The following is a 17,520-nucleotide window of genomic DNA, read 5'->3' on the forward strand; positions in this document are numbered from 1 at the left end:
CTACTCATGTAGTGTGTGTGCATGTGTAACAGCAAGACTAACCGCCTTGAAACCCAACATAGGAGGTCCCACCCTCAATTCGAGGAAGTTTGGTGACAAAGTACACAAATGTCTTTGTGTTGTCAGTAGTGGCCCACTTGTTTATTTCACTGATGCATGAATACCTGAGAAACCCATGCATTAAGCATAAGTAAAAGAAAAAAAAGTGAACAAATGTGAACTTTTGCAATAATATTAGAGAAAGATGTAAAAAGAAAGTAATATGTGATGATCTTCAGACTCACTTGGCTGAGGAAAGAATATTCCTCTTGTGGGAGTCTTCATCATAGTCTGTTTGGATAATGAGCACTTTGTCTGCAGGCGTTGAGTCAAGAAATTCCCTAATACCAGGACATAGTCATTTGAATAGACAGTCATCACTTGACAGTCGAATGCAGGTCCATATATGTACTCAGTGTAATGCACAATATTGTCAGTTTTATAATTGTCCTAAGAAGAATCCCAAGAAAATAAACCCAAGGGTGTGGGAAAAGGCCGTTGTTTAGTTAGACTGAAATGAGCACCTAAGCAGATGTGACATGCTCTTTATACTGTATTTACACACCTGATTTTCTTGAGGAAAGAGTACTCTGTGTCAAACTGTTGCAGTGACAGCAGTTTGATATCATCAAGCTTTATCACATTCTGCAGTTGTTGAGTGTCTGCTGCAGTCAGTAGCCTGGAAAATGTTGTTACCTTTAAAAAAGCAAAAGAATTAAGAATTACAAAATATTATGCAATTAATTTCTCATTTGCTTTTGCTAACAGAAAAGGCCACCAACATATACAGTACTGTTTCGGGGTGTAACAATTCTCGATTCGGTTCAGACCACGATTTTTGAGCCACGGTTCACTTTGTCCATTTGTACAATAATTTCTTACAAATTAAACACAAATGGTCCAGGTTTTGGTGCTGTAAATAGACATCTGTTAGTGAACACTGTCACCTCCTGGATGCTTTGTTGAACTGCGATCTCGGGTTTAGTAGCAGCCACCCTGAGAGCTTCGCCTCTTAACATAATGAGAGCAGTCGCAGTGGCGGGGGGAGAGATTGCAGCACGGAAGCCGCAACCGTGACACGAGACCGTGGACGTTTGTGGTTTCGGTCTCGGGTTTCTGAAGCGTTACACCCCTACTGTTACATTGTCAAGGTATGTGTTATCAGCCTGTGATTTACTACGCAGGCCACAAGTTAGTGGTCAGCTGTGAATTGTATATGACTGCACCTTGATATTGCTAATCATATATCTTGTAATAATTTAAAGTGGCAGTAGGCCGTATATTTTAGGCATCATTGGGCAAAAATTCCATAATAACCTTTCAGCATATTGTAATTCAACTGTTCTGAGAGATAACTAGACTTCTGCACCTCCTCATGGCTCTGTTTTCATGCTTTAAAATTGTTTGCCTGTGACGGGAGACTTTGACCAATCACAGGTCATTTCATTGAGAGAGCGTTCCTATTGGCTGTGCTCCGGTCATGTGACCGGAACTTGGCGTTCCTTCACCAGATTTCATAATGGCGGCGGCGTCACAAACTTTCTCATTTTACAGCTAGACAGTACACGACAAGATGATTCTGAAAACATTTGAGGCGAGAAATAGGCATTAACGTAACATAATATTGATTCATATTTGATCAGCGCTGCCTAGTTTGACTATTTGGTCGGAGTTCGCGAGTGATTGACAGCTGGCTCTCATGGACAGCAGACCTCAGATCAGCTCTTACTGCTTGTTTTCCTCCGGTCTGTGAAATCTTGCAGATGCTGTTAGGAGCACCGAAGGACACAGAGACACATGATTTTTTTCAGGTTACCTGTTTCATGCACTTTTGTCACGCTATAGCAACCGTTTTATAAAAAAAACAACCTTCTTTGTAATTTCGATTTTTTTTCCCCATGTACTACTGTAATGCACGTTGAAATTTCTACAGCCTTTTACCAATATGAAACAGGATCTGCGCTGTACTGTAAAACCAGTAATAACTTTAATCTGTTACTTCCACTCCACATGAGGATACTTTAAGGTGGAAACAATCTAAAGCTAACTTAACAAAAGTTCAGGTGTAGGCAGAGATGGCATAGACATTATGCCAGAGTCAGAGTGTTAAAATGAGAATGAAAATGATCTATATTGACTAATATTTGATAGAATAGTAAAAAAAAATGTTTTACCTCAGTGAAGAAGTGGGACTGTTCCGACTGCTGTGTGTGATAGACAATGTAGTCTCCCAATGAACTGTGCATCTTCTCTTTCACATATTTTTTCATTAAATGTTCCCTTTCCTCATCAGGCAGTCTGGATTTGTCCAGACGAACAACCGAGTCTGAAGTGGCACAGTTGAGCAGAATGTCTTTGGCTTTGTTCAGAGTGGTCTGAGAATCTGTTTCAACACGTTGATTCTCTGTTACTTGCAGGACCACAGAGGAGCATGTGTCTGAGTGGTAGCCGATGAAGACATCACTTGGAACGTATTGCTTTTTCATGTGTTGACCACTTGAGGAGACAAAATCAGCAACCCATTCCTGTAGTTGTCTGGCAATGTCCTTCTGCTCATTTCTGAGAACAGTGTTGATGTCAAGGTAGTGTTTCTCCAATCTGTTGATCAGTGGGATTGGAAACTGCTCGTAGACCACCTCTTTCTCTTCAATGACAATGAGCCTGAAGTTTTTGTGAACTCTGCATTTCACACGATGTGTTCCTAAACCAAGATCAACATACTTCTGACCCCCTAGGGTCACATAGTATTGGTTGAGAGCATCATACAGACTTTCGTACAGATTCTGAAGGTTCAGAAGCACAACTGTCTGTCCGGTCTCCATGCAAACCTTGACACGATTGATGTTCCTACAAATCTGCGTGTACTCCTGGTCCTTTGGGAAACTAGACCCAAAGATGATCTTTGGCTGGATTTTGTGACGGTGGAATATCTGTTGGAGAATCTGAAGAGCTGCGTAGTTTTTTGTGAGGATTAAAAGATAACGACTTTCGTCCTCTTGGCAATCTGGAGAGATGCTTGGCTCGACCAAATCAATGGTGGTGACGCTGGCATTGGCAAAGTCATCTCTGAGTTCGCTTTTGAATATGCTCATCACACCCACATCATCTTTTCCGCTGAAGTTTCTCAGGACTGCTTCAGTGATTTGATTTGCGGTGGGACTCTTATTACTGTTTTTAGTAATTGAAAATACCATCTTTATCAGACTGTAGAAATCCCGCAGACCAAAGAAACCCCTGCCTTCTTCGCATACTGTCATATATGCTTTTGCAAAAGGCTCAAAGAGGTGTTTGATCTTTTCAAGCACCTTCTCTTCAGACGAGCATATCCCTTTAGCACTTTTGATGAGCTCTTTCTGGTTTGGATCTCCACGCGACACAAATATTCCACGATTCATCTTCGCAGGGTCTAGTGCCCAGTTGGAAATTCCAATGAACCCAACCCTTTGATGAGGTTTTGGCTCATCATCGACACAGCCCTCTTCCAGTAATGGGTGCAGTGTTTTCAGTGGCATTTTAGGGGAATCTTCAGCCAATCCAATCTCGTCAAGAACAACGACTGAGATGTATTCATCCAAGTTTTTGCTTTCCTGAAAGCGGGCACACTGTTTGAATGTGTTGATGATTCCTTCAGGGGTTGAATGAGGGCTGCACTGGAAAGACACCAGATGTATCTGCTTCAGCGTCTTGTGGAGTTCAGAATGTGAGGCAGGGCCCTGCATTGCATCTGCAATTAGGGTTTTGGACAGTGATTTGGAGCTCCCTGGTTTCCCAACAATAAACAAGGGGATTCTTAGCTCAACACAGATCACCATCATGAAGAAGTTTTCTTTCAAAGCCTCATTTCTGGCTATTGTCTTACCCATGGGTACACCATCAAGTAGGAGGTCCTGCATGAGTTGGATTTCTCTCTGTGTGTTGTATTCACAAGGAAGCAACTGGCTGATAGTTTTCTGATATTGCCTTTTGTCCTCCAAGCAGGACTGATAGCACACTCCAGTGGCCATCAAGAGTGACCAGATTACTCTGTCACAAGCAGGTGAAAACATCTTTGTGTTTTTTTTCTTCTGCTCTTCAAGGAATGCTCTCAGTTTCACAGCAAACATGTTGTGATTTTTGTGGAACCACACAAACACGTGCATGCAACGTTCAACATCCCTCAAACTGACAAAGCTGCACTCATCTTTCTTCTCCCTCATGAACTTTTGTGATGACGACAACACCTGAGTTATAGTTGGAATATAACGCTTCTCAATCGAGTTGGCCTTCACCTCTCTTAGCACTATTTGTTTGATGTACATTTGCTCTGTTGAGTCATTGAGCTGCCCAAAGTCCCAAACAAGAGGAATCATGCTGGGGGGTAACGCATGAACACGATACACAAGCTGGCGGAGAGGGATGGAACCAAGTCTGTCTTCAGTCTCCTCAGCCCTGACCCGGTAGCCCAATCCAGATGCCTCAAGCCTTTCAATCATCTTGTCTGTATGTTTCCTGTAGGGGTTGCATGCAGCAACAATCTGTAGGCCTGTTTGAGAGCCAAGTTGTTGTCCCTGTACAGAGTTATCACAAATGATCTCCTTGATGCTGTTGATGGCTTCTGTGGTGTTTGCCTCATCAAAGAAAAGAACTGTGTCAAATTCATGATTCTCTGTATTGGTCCTTGAAAGATGTTCTGCTTCCTTTACTTTCTCATGTATCATTTCTGATGTAGTTCCTCCATGAACCTTAACCAGTTTCATGTTTTCTGCCGCTGCTCCACACCTTCTCAGTTCACACATGAACTTTATTAGCCTTGTCTTCCCACATCCTGTTTCACCCATTATGATGACCGGGATGCCACACCTAAATCGCATATGGATTGCCATCATTTTGAGAATATTATCGGTGGTCAGTTCATATGTTTCATCAGGATCTGTAAGCCATTTGATGCCAAGCACACTGCACAGATGCTCAATCTTGTCAGCTCGAGGAAGCTGATCAAAGTCCCTATTAAAAGGGACTCTCTGAACTCTTAAGCCGGTGTACAGCTCTCGAGTCATGATGTTTTTCTTTATCACAACTCCTGTCAAGGGGTTTATGGCATCAACCCCTTTCTGGTCATTGGGCACCAGGTGAAACCCAATGAAAGTCATGGAGATGTGGTCATCATTAAAAAAGATGTATGGATGTGGCTCAGATTCCCACCTTTTTCTAATGAGGAATGGAGCCAAGTCTCTTTCATTAAGCCCACTGATGTCAATGTGTTGCCTCCCTGTGCTCTGGTCGGTGATGCATAGTGATGGGGTTGCAAAGTCTTTTGACATCAAGATCATGAACTCAACCACAAAGTTTTTGAACCCACGAAGAGTGTCTCCAACAAACTCAAATTTGCAGAAGACCGAATTCTCACAGTCTTGCAACTGAAGATTAAGAAACCAGACGAAGTTACGTAGCTCTGCCCATGATGGATCTATTATGCCACAGTAGATCAAGAGTATCTGAAGAAACTTTGCATGAGTCCCTTCAATGCCCTGGTAAGTGAAGTTGTCAAGGTTGTTATTGTTGTAAAAACGTGTGAGGTACTGGTATGGTCTTTGATAAGCTTCACTCCTGAAACATTCATCATCCATGAGGGGGTCATCACTCTCCATGTCAGTGTTTTCCTCTCTCCTCATTTCCAAAGCCATAACCTCCTTTGGCGGACGACAAAACACCTTCGGGAAAACGTCAGAGAATGCAAAGTTTTCCTTTCGTCCCTAAAAATACACAAATAAATATATTCAAGTTTATAATCAATCAAGCCTATCCTCTCATTCAAAGATCTTGATAAAATGTATTTCACCAAAATGTTATACTTCATTCTCCTACTTGCTGCAAATTGCAGCTACTGCAATTACCTCTATAATATATTCAGCCAATCATAATTGTCCTGCCTGCAAAACAAAATGCTAGGATTCTGACAGGATGTGGTTTCATGTACTTTGCGTAACACACCAGTTAAATTTAGTTATTTTAGAATCCTTTATCAAAACATTTAACTAGACAAGGTGCAACAATAATGTAAATAATGAAAGGAAACCCATAAAAAAGTGTGATATGATTTCATAGGATGAAGAATGCACAGCAACAGTAAATCTCAACTTACAGGTCCGGGATCATATCTGGGCTGATGATTTGTGGATTCCAGTAACTCAATGATGTACAAGTGTTTCTGGCTGCAGCGCCACATCCGTCCATCTGAATCCATCAGGTACCGCAAAAAGAAAAGCTTGAATAGGAATTCATTCAAGCCTTTTTGCACCTGGGTATTACAGTTTGCAAAAAGCTTAATGTTATTGGATACAGACAATTTTGACTTAAGGATTCTCTAAGAACCACACTGTAAAAAAGCAAAGAACTTTCATTGTCATGGTTGTATAAACATTGCTTACCGAGGATGTGACGTCAAAGTGAAACATGAGATCTTTTTGTTTTGGTGTGTCATACAAAGACTGGAGAATCTTGTGGTCATCAACCTCATGTTCAGTTAGTCGGATGCACTTCTTAAATGCAGTTCCTTTTTCAACACTTCCCTCCAGTTTTTCATACAATCTTCGGACATACAATGACTTACCTAAAATGGTAGAATAATAACATTTGGCTGGCTGAAATCACGGCATCAATAATAATTGAGTGGAACACAAATGTTAGTGTTACTTAAAGCTCAGATCAGGTTCAGATTCTCAATACAGTATACTGTATAATGCATAACCATAGAAATTGCTATTATTACTTAAGTTGCTTTTGTTGATTATCTATCTTCATAATTCCTTTACATAACACTGGCACATAGAGTAAATTAAAGATATACACTGGCACATAGAGTAAATTAGAAAAATGAGAAGAAAAACTACTGTACATGTAGGACTCACCTACTCCTGCACGTTGGGAAGCAACAATACCAACAGAATGGCCACCTTTGAACACAGCGTTCTTGTGATCGGAGTAGACAGTGTAATGCCTGGACAAGTACTTCTGGATCCTTTCCAATGGCTCTTGTGACACAAAGTCTCTTTTGAACTGACTGAATGCAGTAGGAATGTAAGTGTGCTCCCTGTCAGAGCTGCAAAAGATCACAAGCCTGCAATCCTGTTTAAACAGGGAACGCAGTTTCTGAAAACACTTCTCCATTGCACAGCTAACGTCATAGGTTAGTTGGTCTGCCCAAATCATTGTGTAAATCTTCTGGCCAATGTCACCTGGTATGAGAGCTCTCCTCAGGAAAAGCTCTACTTGCTCATAAGATGTGGCAGGGGTACACAAGAGAACCTCATCATAACTCGGCAGTGGCTCATAGTCACTGGTCATGTACAAGGAGATACTTGAAGTCAGCACCTCATCGTGTGGGCAGATTATGAGATTTGGTTGGTTTGAGTAGAGGCCTTTTGGGAGACATCTTCTGAATGAATTGTCTCTAGTCTCTGAGAGCACTGGTTCTTCCATTTCATTTTCACTTTGGTTTTCTGTGACAGTCATCATTTCCAACAGACCCCCTAAACTCCTTATGTCCAAAAGGTCATGGAAAAAGATCCCCTCATTCTTCATGTAGCCATTCCACAACTCTTCTAGTTCTTTCAAACTGACAGTCTGGTCTGTCATGTCTGCTGGATCATCGGCTGTAAAATGACTCACATTGACTGAAGACATATCGCTGTCTTCCCGGTGAAGAAAGTGACTTTGAAAGTGAGTATCTTCATTAATCCTTTTGCCAGGCTCAAATTGGTTGTAGAACCTTCTCCATGTGCTCCAGACATCTGATGTTATGCAGTTTGGTTTGATGAAAGAGAGCATCATCAAAGCTTTTTCCTCTATTTCTGCATTCACATTTGTTGGAGTCACAATACTGCACAGGTAGAATATTTGTTCTGCTGTGTAGTAGTTTAAGTAGTACTGATCAGATCTCTGTTTGTCCATGAAGTTTTGCCAGTCATCAAGAAACAGCTCCATCTTCTTGGAGAGCGCTACAAGTTGTTCAACTAAACTTCCACATACTTGGATGCGATGCAGGGTCTTGCAAAAGTTGATTTCCATAATGATACATGGGTCACTCTGAGCTTTGCAATAAATCTTAGCGTCCCAACACCTGAAGAGAGGGTTCCCTGCAGCATAGAGGTCTACAAATGCTTTGGCAAGTCTTTGGACATTGTCAAACACCTGAATATGAAGGAAATAAAGTGAGATTACAGGCAATGTAAAAAATACAGACTTAAACTATAAAGCTTTTTCATAAAGTCACAAAATATACAATTAATACACACCTCAGCAAAGTGTTCCACTTCACTCTGATTTTGTTCCCCTCTTCCGGACATGAGCATAAGTTTATTTTGCAATTCTTTCAGGTCCTCATAGGTGCACGTCATGTTTTTCTCATGTCCGTCCTGAATTTGCAGCATCAGGGAAGTCTCTAGAGTGAGCTATAAAGGGAAACATCAATATGATATGGACTACATTAGTGTGTTAATTTCACATCACATGCACGAGGCAAGAAAAGCTCATTTAAATTTTGTTGATTTATATATACATTACTAAAGTTAAAAATATTAGGTCCCTGAAAAACAAAATTGCACTCAAAAGGTAATTATCTGATCATCACACAGAAAAATGCTGTCATGTTATTGTTTTTTTCAAGTAGTCCTGTAATTCTTTCAAATTTTAACATTCATTTCAAGTAGTCTGTTAGCGTGCCTTTTTGTGGTTTAGGGCCTTGATAGTGTATATCCCATTCTCATTGATGGATGTAGCCAGGGACAGGGACGAAAATTCAACAGATCCATGGCTCTCCTTAACAGTCTTTAACCAATCCAGATGACGTGCTGTATCCCACTGAAATCAGACACCAAACAAAAAAAAATCTGAATATAATTCTAAAGTAAACTAAAATAATCAAGTATTTGTTTCCCATAAAATAGTAAAATGGCTAGTAAAATACAGTAGCCATTTATTTATTTTATGGAAATTGGATAAAACAGGACTTGGCATACATAGCAAACTAGGTAGTTAACTTCCCTCAGAGGAGAGTCCTTTTCTCAAAAGATTGATGTAAAAAGGTTAAATGTGAGAGTGGGTATTTAAAGCTTTGTTTTTAGTGTTTTTACAACAAAGTTGTTATTTCATTTGTCCATCATTCCTATTGGTTAAGATAACATCTTATTGGCCAATCTAATTGCTGAAATTTGTGGACACATCGCTAGAAACTACTTAACAATGGAGTCCATTAAAGCAAGCACCACAAAGCACCTAGAAGTTCCGAGTGTAAACATATAATTTACTTAACAATTTCAAAAAGATTTTGGAGAGTTACTCTGTTTCAAGCTTGACCTTCCAAACTTTCCGTAGTTGTGCATATACCGAGTCATATTGGATATAGCTGGTGAATAAATCTTCATGGTCACTTTCAAATACTTTGGTTTAGACAATAATACAACTTAGGTATTTATGATTGCTTGTTGTTAGATTGTAATAGCAATTTAACTACAGTATGGTGGTAACATAAAAGGTGGAATCTCACCAGCTTCGTTGGTATTTTGTTGTCATTTTCAAGTGCCTTCCACAATTTTGACAATGAGTCTTTGAAGGCCTCAAAATCAGAGTCCTGCTTCAATCCATACAACATGGATGAGTATCCAAGAACAGCGTCATGAAAACAGGCCACTCGATCCACATCCATATCATTTTCTCCAGCAGAGATGGATGCCAGGTCAACAAAAACTTTCAGCTCATTAATATCTGAAAAATATAAATTTCCTTAAGCTGATATAAATTGTTGTGTTTAACACTTGGTAACAAAAAATGGTATCTAATGTACCTTCAAGCGCTTCTTTAACCCACAGGACAAACTCTTGGCTCCGACTGAGTTTCTGAAGACATTCCCTGCGATCATTTGTAATGTCCAAGAGAATCTTTTGGGCCATCACGAAGTTGTCATCTATGCAATCCAGGCTGTTTTTCTTGAAGTCAGCTTTATTCTGAAAAAATAAATTTACTGTATGAAATCATTGATTATGATTCATGATTCCAGTTTAGATGGTTCTATAAAAGCCTATTTGACCTAACAGTTTAACCAAAGGAAGTTAATTTTTCTCAACCTCTTATCTAAATGATATAGGACGGTGGGGTGATGTACTATCAAAGTAAATTATTTTAATTCCCATTTCATATTTCAATCTACATTACAATAAATGTGTAAAGTGGAATAGCTAATTATATATTTACAGCAGTATATCCTAATACTGTATGTCAATCACATGCACCTACAAAATACATTTTCTACAGCTGAATACAACTATATTCTTTTATATATACCAAAAGTATCCCTCACAGATTCTCCCTTATGAATGATTTGATGTCAGTAGGTCTGCTGTTAATGTCAAGTAAGGACTAGTGTTTCATTGAAAGATGTTTTGAAGGACATACTGTATCTGCTCTTCCTAACTTTAAATTGTTGGGAAACATACCGTTGGCAGCAATTTCTCCAGTACTTTAAAGTCTCCTTCTGGACATATTGTGTTCCTGATAGCCATGATGATTTCGGCAGATTCCATTGCAAGATGAAGGTCATGGTACTGTTGAATCTGCTGAATCCTTCCTTTGATCCATCTTCTGTCATCAGATGGATTTGTTCTGCACATGATATTTAAATCGTTCTGCAAGTCTTTGTACTTTCCTTTATAGTCCTCAAAGATGCTGTCTACTTCCTCCAGTAACAGTTTCCCACTCTGCAGACCATCATAAAGCTCTTTGTACTTGCTGTAGCAGCTCTGGAATATTTTGCTGTAGACCAGGTCGAGAGTGTATATTTCTTCATTTCCATCGAGATGTTCAGTGTCATCTGTAACGGCTTGGTCTCTTGACAGTTCTTCCACTTGGTTCGTCCAGCACATTTTGAAGATTGCACTGTCTTTAACAGCATGCATTTCTGAAGCCATTTGACGGGTGATATCACAAAGGTTGAAATAAGTGACCTGCCCAATTGTATGAGAGGTCTGCCCATCAAGAGTGTGAACCTTCATAAATTCAGTCAGATTCATCATCTCAATGTTCTGATGAAGTTTTTTGTCCAACCCATTGAAGTCAACTGTGGATTAAAAAGATATTAAGAATGACAGAGATGAACAGGTCCTTCAATATCCTCTCAGTCCTATATCCACAATATCATAATCCAAGATCTGCAACTACTTCACGTGTCCCTTTCAATGTAAAGGAGTAGAGACTTGATACTAAAGCCCTGTCAGATCAACTAAACTCCTCACCTTGTTGCACAGAGGGCAAGAAGCCCCTGCAGAGGAACCACAGACTTGGAACTATGCACCTGTATGCTTCTATAAAAAGTAGCATGTGGTTCAAACAACCACCTTACTGTCAAGTGGTGTGAGTCTATTGGAAGCTTTGGTCAGTGTTTCCACATAGCTGCTGAGAAACACCACAGCAAATTCTTCAAAGAACTTCAAAGAGCAAGCATTGACAAAACTGACTGCATCACCTCATGTCACCTCACATGTTCACATCGCAAAGGGTACAGCTGACAATGAGATAACTGCTAACATGCATGTAAATTGCACCACATGCACGAGAGGCATTAATCATTAAATTGTCTGTATCTGTATTCCTAATCAAAAAAATATATATAATGAAAAGACAAACAAAACAAACAAACCAACCATTACCATGGCTAATAAACCACAAAATCTATGGGAGGTCCACCAGCACCAGAACCAACAACCAAAGTATCAGTAAATTCCTCTGGAAAGAAACCCCCCGTTTTGTTTCTATACAAAGTTCACTATGGACAGCTGGACAATTTCTCACTCCCACTCCCATTGTGGCTGCTGGTTCCTCAGCAAATTAGCTGCTATCTTTTGACTTGACACACAAGACCTGGCTACTTCCTATGCAGAATATGCTACCCATCTCCATGCACCTGGTGAGCTATGGGCAGAAATATGAATAATTAAAACCTGAATTTGGATCACATAATTTTAATTTGTATTGTTTAAAAAATTGCATTGAAAATCTGAATAATCTGAATAGCATCATTTGAAATGGAATTTATTAGTTTGGAACTGAATTCCAATAAACTGAATGTAATATTATGAATTATGAATTAAGTTGCTATGAAACTGTATTTGATCCTCACTGAAATTTCAACTCTTTATCCTTCACATTCAGTTCTCACAATTCAAATTCAGTTCTTGTAATTCAATTTCAGTTTCGGGTCGTCGAGGAAGAGCAATCGAGTGCAGATTCACAGAACTATCGCTCCGTGCAGCCTACGTTTTGATAGTTTGTTTATTGATTCAATTTCAAATTATGCTATTCAGATTCAGTTTTTCAATGGAAATATTCAAGTTAAACAACACAAATTCAAAGTAGGTGATTCAAATGCAGTTTTTTAATGTCATTATTCAGGTTGAGCAATTCAAAATCAAATATAAATAATTCCTACAGTTGCAAATGCCAACGGTGCCTGGCGTTGTTGGTGCTCGGGCCCTAATGATTCAAACCCAGTTTCTCGTGACACATACTTTTGCCCATAGTGAGCCCTCAGGTCAACAGCTTTTGCTGCTCGTTCTTGCTTTGCCTTAAAGCTGCAGTTGGTCACTTTGAGCAAATATGATTATCATATCATTGTATTCATAAAACTGTCATTATATCCTGACAGTAATGCATGAGACGGATAATCTGTGAAAAAATGTATATTCCTTTGCCTCCCCCTCGTGCTCCTAATGGCATTTACAAGTTTCTATCGCGCCCGAATGAAAACAACCAATCACAGCCGAGCTGGTGCCAGCCAGTCTCTGGGCAGCTGGCGAACTCCAATCAAACGGTCAAACTAGGCAACACTGATCAAATATGAATCAATTCTGTCTATTCTATTATGTTACTGTAATGTCTATTTCTCACCCCAAATGTTTTCAGAAACATCTTGTAGTGTACTGTTTAGCTGTAAAATGAGAAAGTTTGTGACCCGGCCGCCATGTTGAAAACAGTCGAAACAGCCAACAGCCAAAACCAAGCACCGCCCAGCGGCCGGAGCAAACGTTCTCATTTTACAGCTAAAAAGCAGGCCTACACTAAAACATGTTTCTGAAAACATTTGATGTGAGAAATAGGCATTACAGTAACATAATCTTGATTCATATTTGATCAGTTTGATTAGTTTGACTGTTTGATTAGAGTTCACAAGCTGCGCAAGCAGTGACTGACAGCTGCTATAGAAACTTCTCAGCTCTGATCGGTTGTTTTCCTCCAGTCTGTGAAATCTTGCAGATGCCATTATGAGCACACGAGGAAAACACAGAGGAACATGATATTTTTCACATTACCTGTCTTATGCATTACTGTCAGGATATGGTGACTGTTATATAAAAATAACTTTTATTTAATCATATTTGCTCCAAGATACCAACTTCAGCTTTAAGCTATGAGTCCCTAGATCCTTTAATTCTTGCTGCATCAGTGAAAGACATCTAAAATGATCAAAGAAATACAATACAAAATTGAAAATACAAACACCTCCCAACAGTCTGTAGTTCAAATTAGCTTCAACAGAACATGGCTGTGGAATCGGCATACAACTGCACTTGGTCTTGATTAGCACCATCCGTAAATAACTGCCTAAATCATTAACTATTATGTTATATCATTAAATCATCTGAATTATCCCATTTTGAGGCCTCTGCACGTTTTTATTATTTAAATTTGACTGTTCAGTGTATACATAGAAATATAATTCTGCAAGAAATAACAATGTAACTTATGATAATAAACTACACCATAGTACATCTTTATACTGAGACTAGGTTTCTACAATAAAATAAACTTAAACCTTAAACCTTATTTTTGCTCTCATTGTGCCAGCGCTGCCTACCTTTGACATGTTGTGGAAGCTCCTGGCAGATTTGTAGAAGACCCTTGACCAGCTCCTTCTCACGATGGACAGCTTCTGCTTCGTCTTTTCTTTGTCCCAGTAATCGTCTCATGTTTCTGTCATCTTTACAACGACCATCATCGCAGAGGCCATCTAGAGGAACATAAACACTTAGATGAACACAAACAGAAATGTACACTTTCAGCTGTGAAGCTCAACAAAGAATAACAACAACTGGAATTGTAAATTGTACCCACAATCACAATGATGCATATACAAAAACAGAAGAAGTAAAAAAAAAAAAAAGGAGAAGAAAGAGAAGTCAGAGGAAGAGGAAGTTGAAAAGTGGTAGCAGAAATAGACAGATATTCCAACTCACCGATTTTCAGCAAGTCAACAAATTCACGGTCTTTCTGGAGGATCTGGTCTAAAGTTTTCATTTGGATCTCTCCACTGAGGAACTTCTCTGACACAGATGTGAATGCTGTTCTCGCCAAAGTCATCTTGATTTGCACGTCATCTGACAATTTGTCAGTCTTCAGTCTTCCTCTTGCACCTGGAAAATAAGCATGCAAACATAAACTACTCAACATTTTACTTTGAGTTATGTACACAAAAAACATTTTACTATGAGAAAATAATTAAATATACTGACTTGAGATAAGCTCAAAACAACCCAAAGCCAGCCAGCATTCACTTTCTTTCTTTCACACACTTTAGGTAAAAGAGTAACCATATGCTAGACAGTAATAAAGAGCAGATTCCTCAGTACATTACATTTAAGTATTTACCTGTCATTTGGAAAACTGTTTTGGCCATGGGCCAATTTAGAAGGTACTCAAATATCAAGTCCTCGCCTTCAATGTGAACTCCATTCGCATCTGTGGGCCATGACTTCAGCACAAGAACAGACATCAGCTTCCCAAACTTTGTGATATCATGTTTCTTCAACAGATCTGAAACAGCTCTGCCAGATTTATCCTAAACAGAAAAAATATGGGAAAAATTAAATAATTTAGTACTCCAAGCACTTGGAGAAATTGGTTGTCCCTTCATGTTTTGTTAAGAAGATTGAGAAAAAAAAAACGTGCACATCCAGTATTTGTTGTACAGGTGCATAGAGCTCAAAATCTTGAAGAAAAGAGGGATGTACATATTAATTAATGCATTAATGACAAGAGCGTGATAATCTTTTTGGTCAAGACCATATTTTTTTCATCCTCTTCAAGGTCAAGTGTCTGGGAGTTTGTTATTACAGGTATTCATTAAACCCTTGTAATAGTAATTATAAGTTGTTAAATATTACTATTATATATATTATTACAATATTATTATATAATTACTATCATATTATTACATTACTATTATATAGATCATTACATTACATTGTTAAATATTACATTTATTTATTGCACATACTACGTTTATTCATTGACGGACTGCACACACTATGTTCACCCATTCACTCTGTATCTTTTATATCTCTATTATTGTTTCTATAATTTTTTTATACCTTTACCTCTCCTGTGTTTCACTCTGTTTGCTGATGTTGCTGCTTTGACACCTGAATTTCCCTCCAGGGATTAATAAAGGTTCATCTTATCTTATCTTATCTTATCTTAAAGAATTGATTTACACCATTCATAGGAATTACAATTGTTTCTGAATAAACACAAAAAACATATCCTTAAAGGGGAACACCAGAAACTAAGAATTCCAATTTGTTATTTCCATGGCCTAGTGAAGTTCAACAGTATTTGTGAACATGAGCTACTCCCTCTCAAAGCCAGAAATAAGAGAAGTACTGTAAGTCTCGAACTTGTGATTGTAGGGACCTGCCATTTCGGGTGGCAGACACAGTGAACTGTCTCTTGATCCGTGGGGTATGCTACCATTGGCCGTGGACCAAGCTCACTCTCCATTGGCCACTCTAGCATTCACACCTAGGTGTGAAATTCAGCCAGAACAAAACCAGAGGAATGTCCTTTGTTCTCTCTCTCTCTCTCTCTCTCTCTCTCTCTCTCTCTCTCTCTCTCTCTCTCTCTCTCTCTCTCTTTTTCCTCTTCACCTCCTCACCCAAGCTGACCAGCTGCTGGAGGTGAGCCACAGCTCTTTCTACTCTTCATCACAGCTCTCCAGACCAGAACTTGCAAAACAGTTCTGCTTCTGATCTATGGTTTGTTAGGAAACAGCCATAGCAACACAAGGAACCAAAAGCAGAAGACGCGAGTGCCTGCCCTTTTCACCAGCTAACTTCAAGCTATCAAGCTACTGGAGAGTTAGCACCAAGCTAACCAAAGACGACCTCTTTGACTTGGAACCACAACTTCAACACATGGAATCACAAACCCTGTTCTTCCATGGTAACGTACTGGGCTTACCTTAGCATTAGCAATCGCACATGGCTGAGCAAGACTGTTCAACTTTGATTTCTAGAATGTACTGGTATTGATTTGGTTTAATGTTATTCATTGAGTTTGACTGTGTTGATTTATCTGTATTTGATATCTGGGTAGGTGGCTTCGCCACATCTGAAACATAAACATACAGCTTCAGATAATCTTAACCCCACATCCCCCCCCTCTCTGTCCTTCTTGAGCACATGTGCTCAGAAGAACAAAGAGGTCAGGTGATGACATGCTGGCGGCCATCTTTGATTCCGCCATCTTTGTAGTTTTACAGTGCTCGCCATTTTGGTCTGTATGCCATTCAGACATTTTGAAACAAGACGCCATCTTGTTCCCCCCCCCCCCCCTCTCTCTCTCTCTCTCACACACACACACACACACACACACACACACACACACACACACACACACACACACACACACACACACACACACACGCACACACAGTGTTTGGTTTGTTTAGTTTAGTTATTTAGTTATATTAATATTGTGTTTGAACCTTTATTAACTTGTAAATAAATGTTTGTGGAATATACATGCTGGTCTCTTTAATGTTGCACAAGAGTGAATAATGCCAACCTCTGCTATGTCAAGAACTCCGATATCCTTCAACCTTTACTATCTAGTTATTAATTTAATTATTAATCAACGTTCCAAATTGATAGTTTAGCATATATAATGAGACTATATTAACGTTTCGGTCATTGGTCCCTGATTCCAGGGTGGTGCCCCGTTTATTATTGATGTTTATTGATTATCTTTATTAATATTAATAATTCTATTATTATTTATTAATTATTTTGCTAATAACCAAAACCTACTAAGTAGAATCCCTACATGATGTCATAGGGTATAAAGTCTGGAGCTGCTCCATAGACAATGAATGGGAGACTGATTTTATAATATAAATAAGCTTTATTACTTCCTTCTAAGGCCGGAGGCCTGGGAAGGAGGTTATGTTTTCACTGGCATTGGTTTGTTCTTTTGCGGGGTAACTCCAAAAGTCTGCCGTGGGTTTGAATGAATTTATTTGGAGGGGTGGGATGTGGCACAATGAACAATCCATTCGATTTTAATGGCGATCCGGATCATGATCCGGATTCAGGAATATTTTTACGATTTCCGATCAGCCTGAGCATTAACACCACAGGGAATAACACATGTGCAGTGTAGCTGATGACGCGTGACCCC

General features: G+C 39.2%; 1 protein-coding gene across 1 annotated transcript in view; it reads right to left on the reverse strand.

The window, feature by feature from the left end:
* LOC141767438 (E3 ubiquitin-protein ligase rnf213-alpha-like) overlaps positions 1-17,520 on the reverse strand; it is a 54,627-nt gene that overhangs the window by 23,797 nt on the left and 13,310 nt on the right. Inside the window, exons 17-31 of the mRNA XM_074634728.1 lie at positions 14,713-14,902; positions 14,301-14,477; positions 13,922-14,074; positions 10,509-11,128; positions 9,860-10,019; positions 9,563-9,780; positions 8,740-8,877; positions 8,313-8,468; positions 6,927-8,208; positions 6,447-6,628; positions 6,161-6,316; positions 2,214-5,771; positions 605-735; positions 285-380; positions 43-164 (exon numbers count right to left, since the gene is read on the reverse strand). Coding sequence (XP_074490829.1) covers positions 43-164; positions 285-380; positions 605-735; positions 2,214-5,771; positions 6,161-6,316; positions 6,447-6,628; positions 6,927-8,208; positions 8,313-8,468; positions 8,740-8,877; positions 9,563-9,780; positions 9,860-10,019; positions 10,509-11,128; positions 13,922-14,074; positions 14,301-14,477; positions 14,713-14,902 — 7,339 coding nt within the window. The remainder of the gene's footprint in view (positions 1-42; positions 165-284; positions 381-604; positions 736-2,213; positions 5,772-6,160; positions 6,317-6,446; positions 6,629-6,926; positions 8,209-8,312; positions 8,469-8,739; positions 8,878-9,562; positions 9,781-9,859; positions 10,020-10,508; positions 11,129-13,921; positions 14,075-14,300; positions 14,478-14,712; positions 14,903-17,520) is intronic.

This window comes from Sebastes fasciatus, chromosome 5, assembly GCF_043250625.1.
Source record: "Sebastes fasciatus isolate fSebFas1 chromosome 5, fSebFas1.pri, whole genome shotgun sequence".
Lineage (NCBI taxonomy): Eukaryota > Metazoa > Chordata > Actinopteri > Perciformes > Sebastidae > Sebastes > Sebastes fasciatus.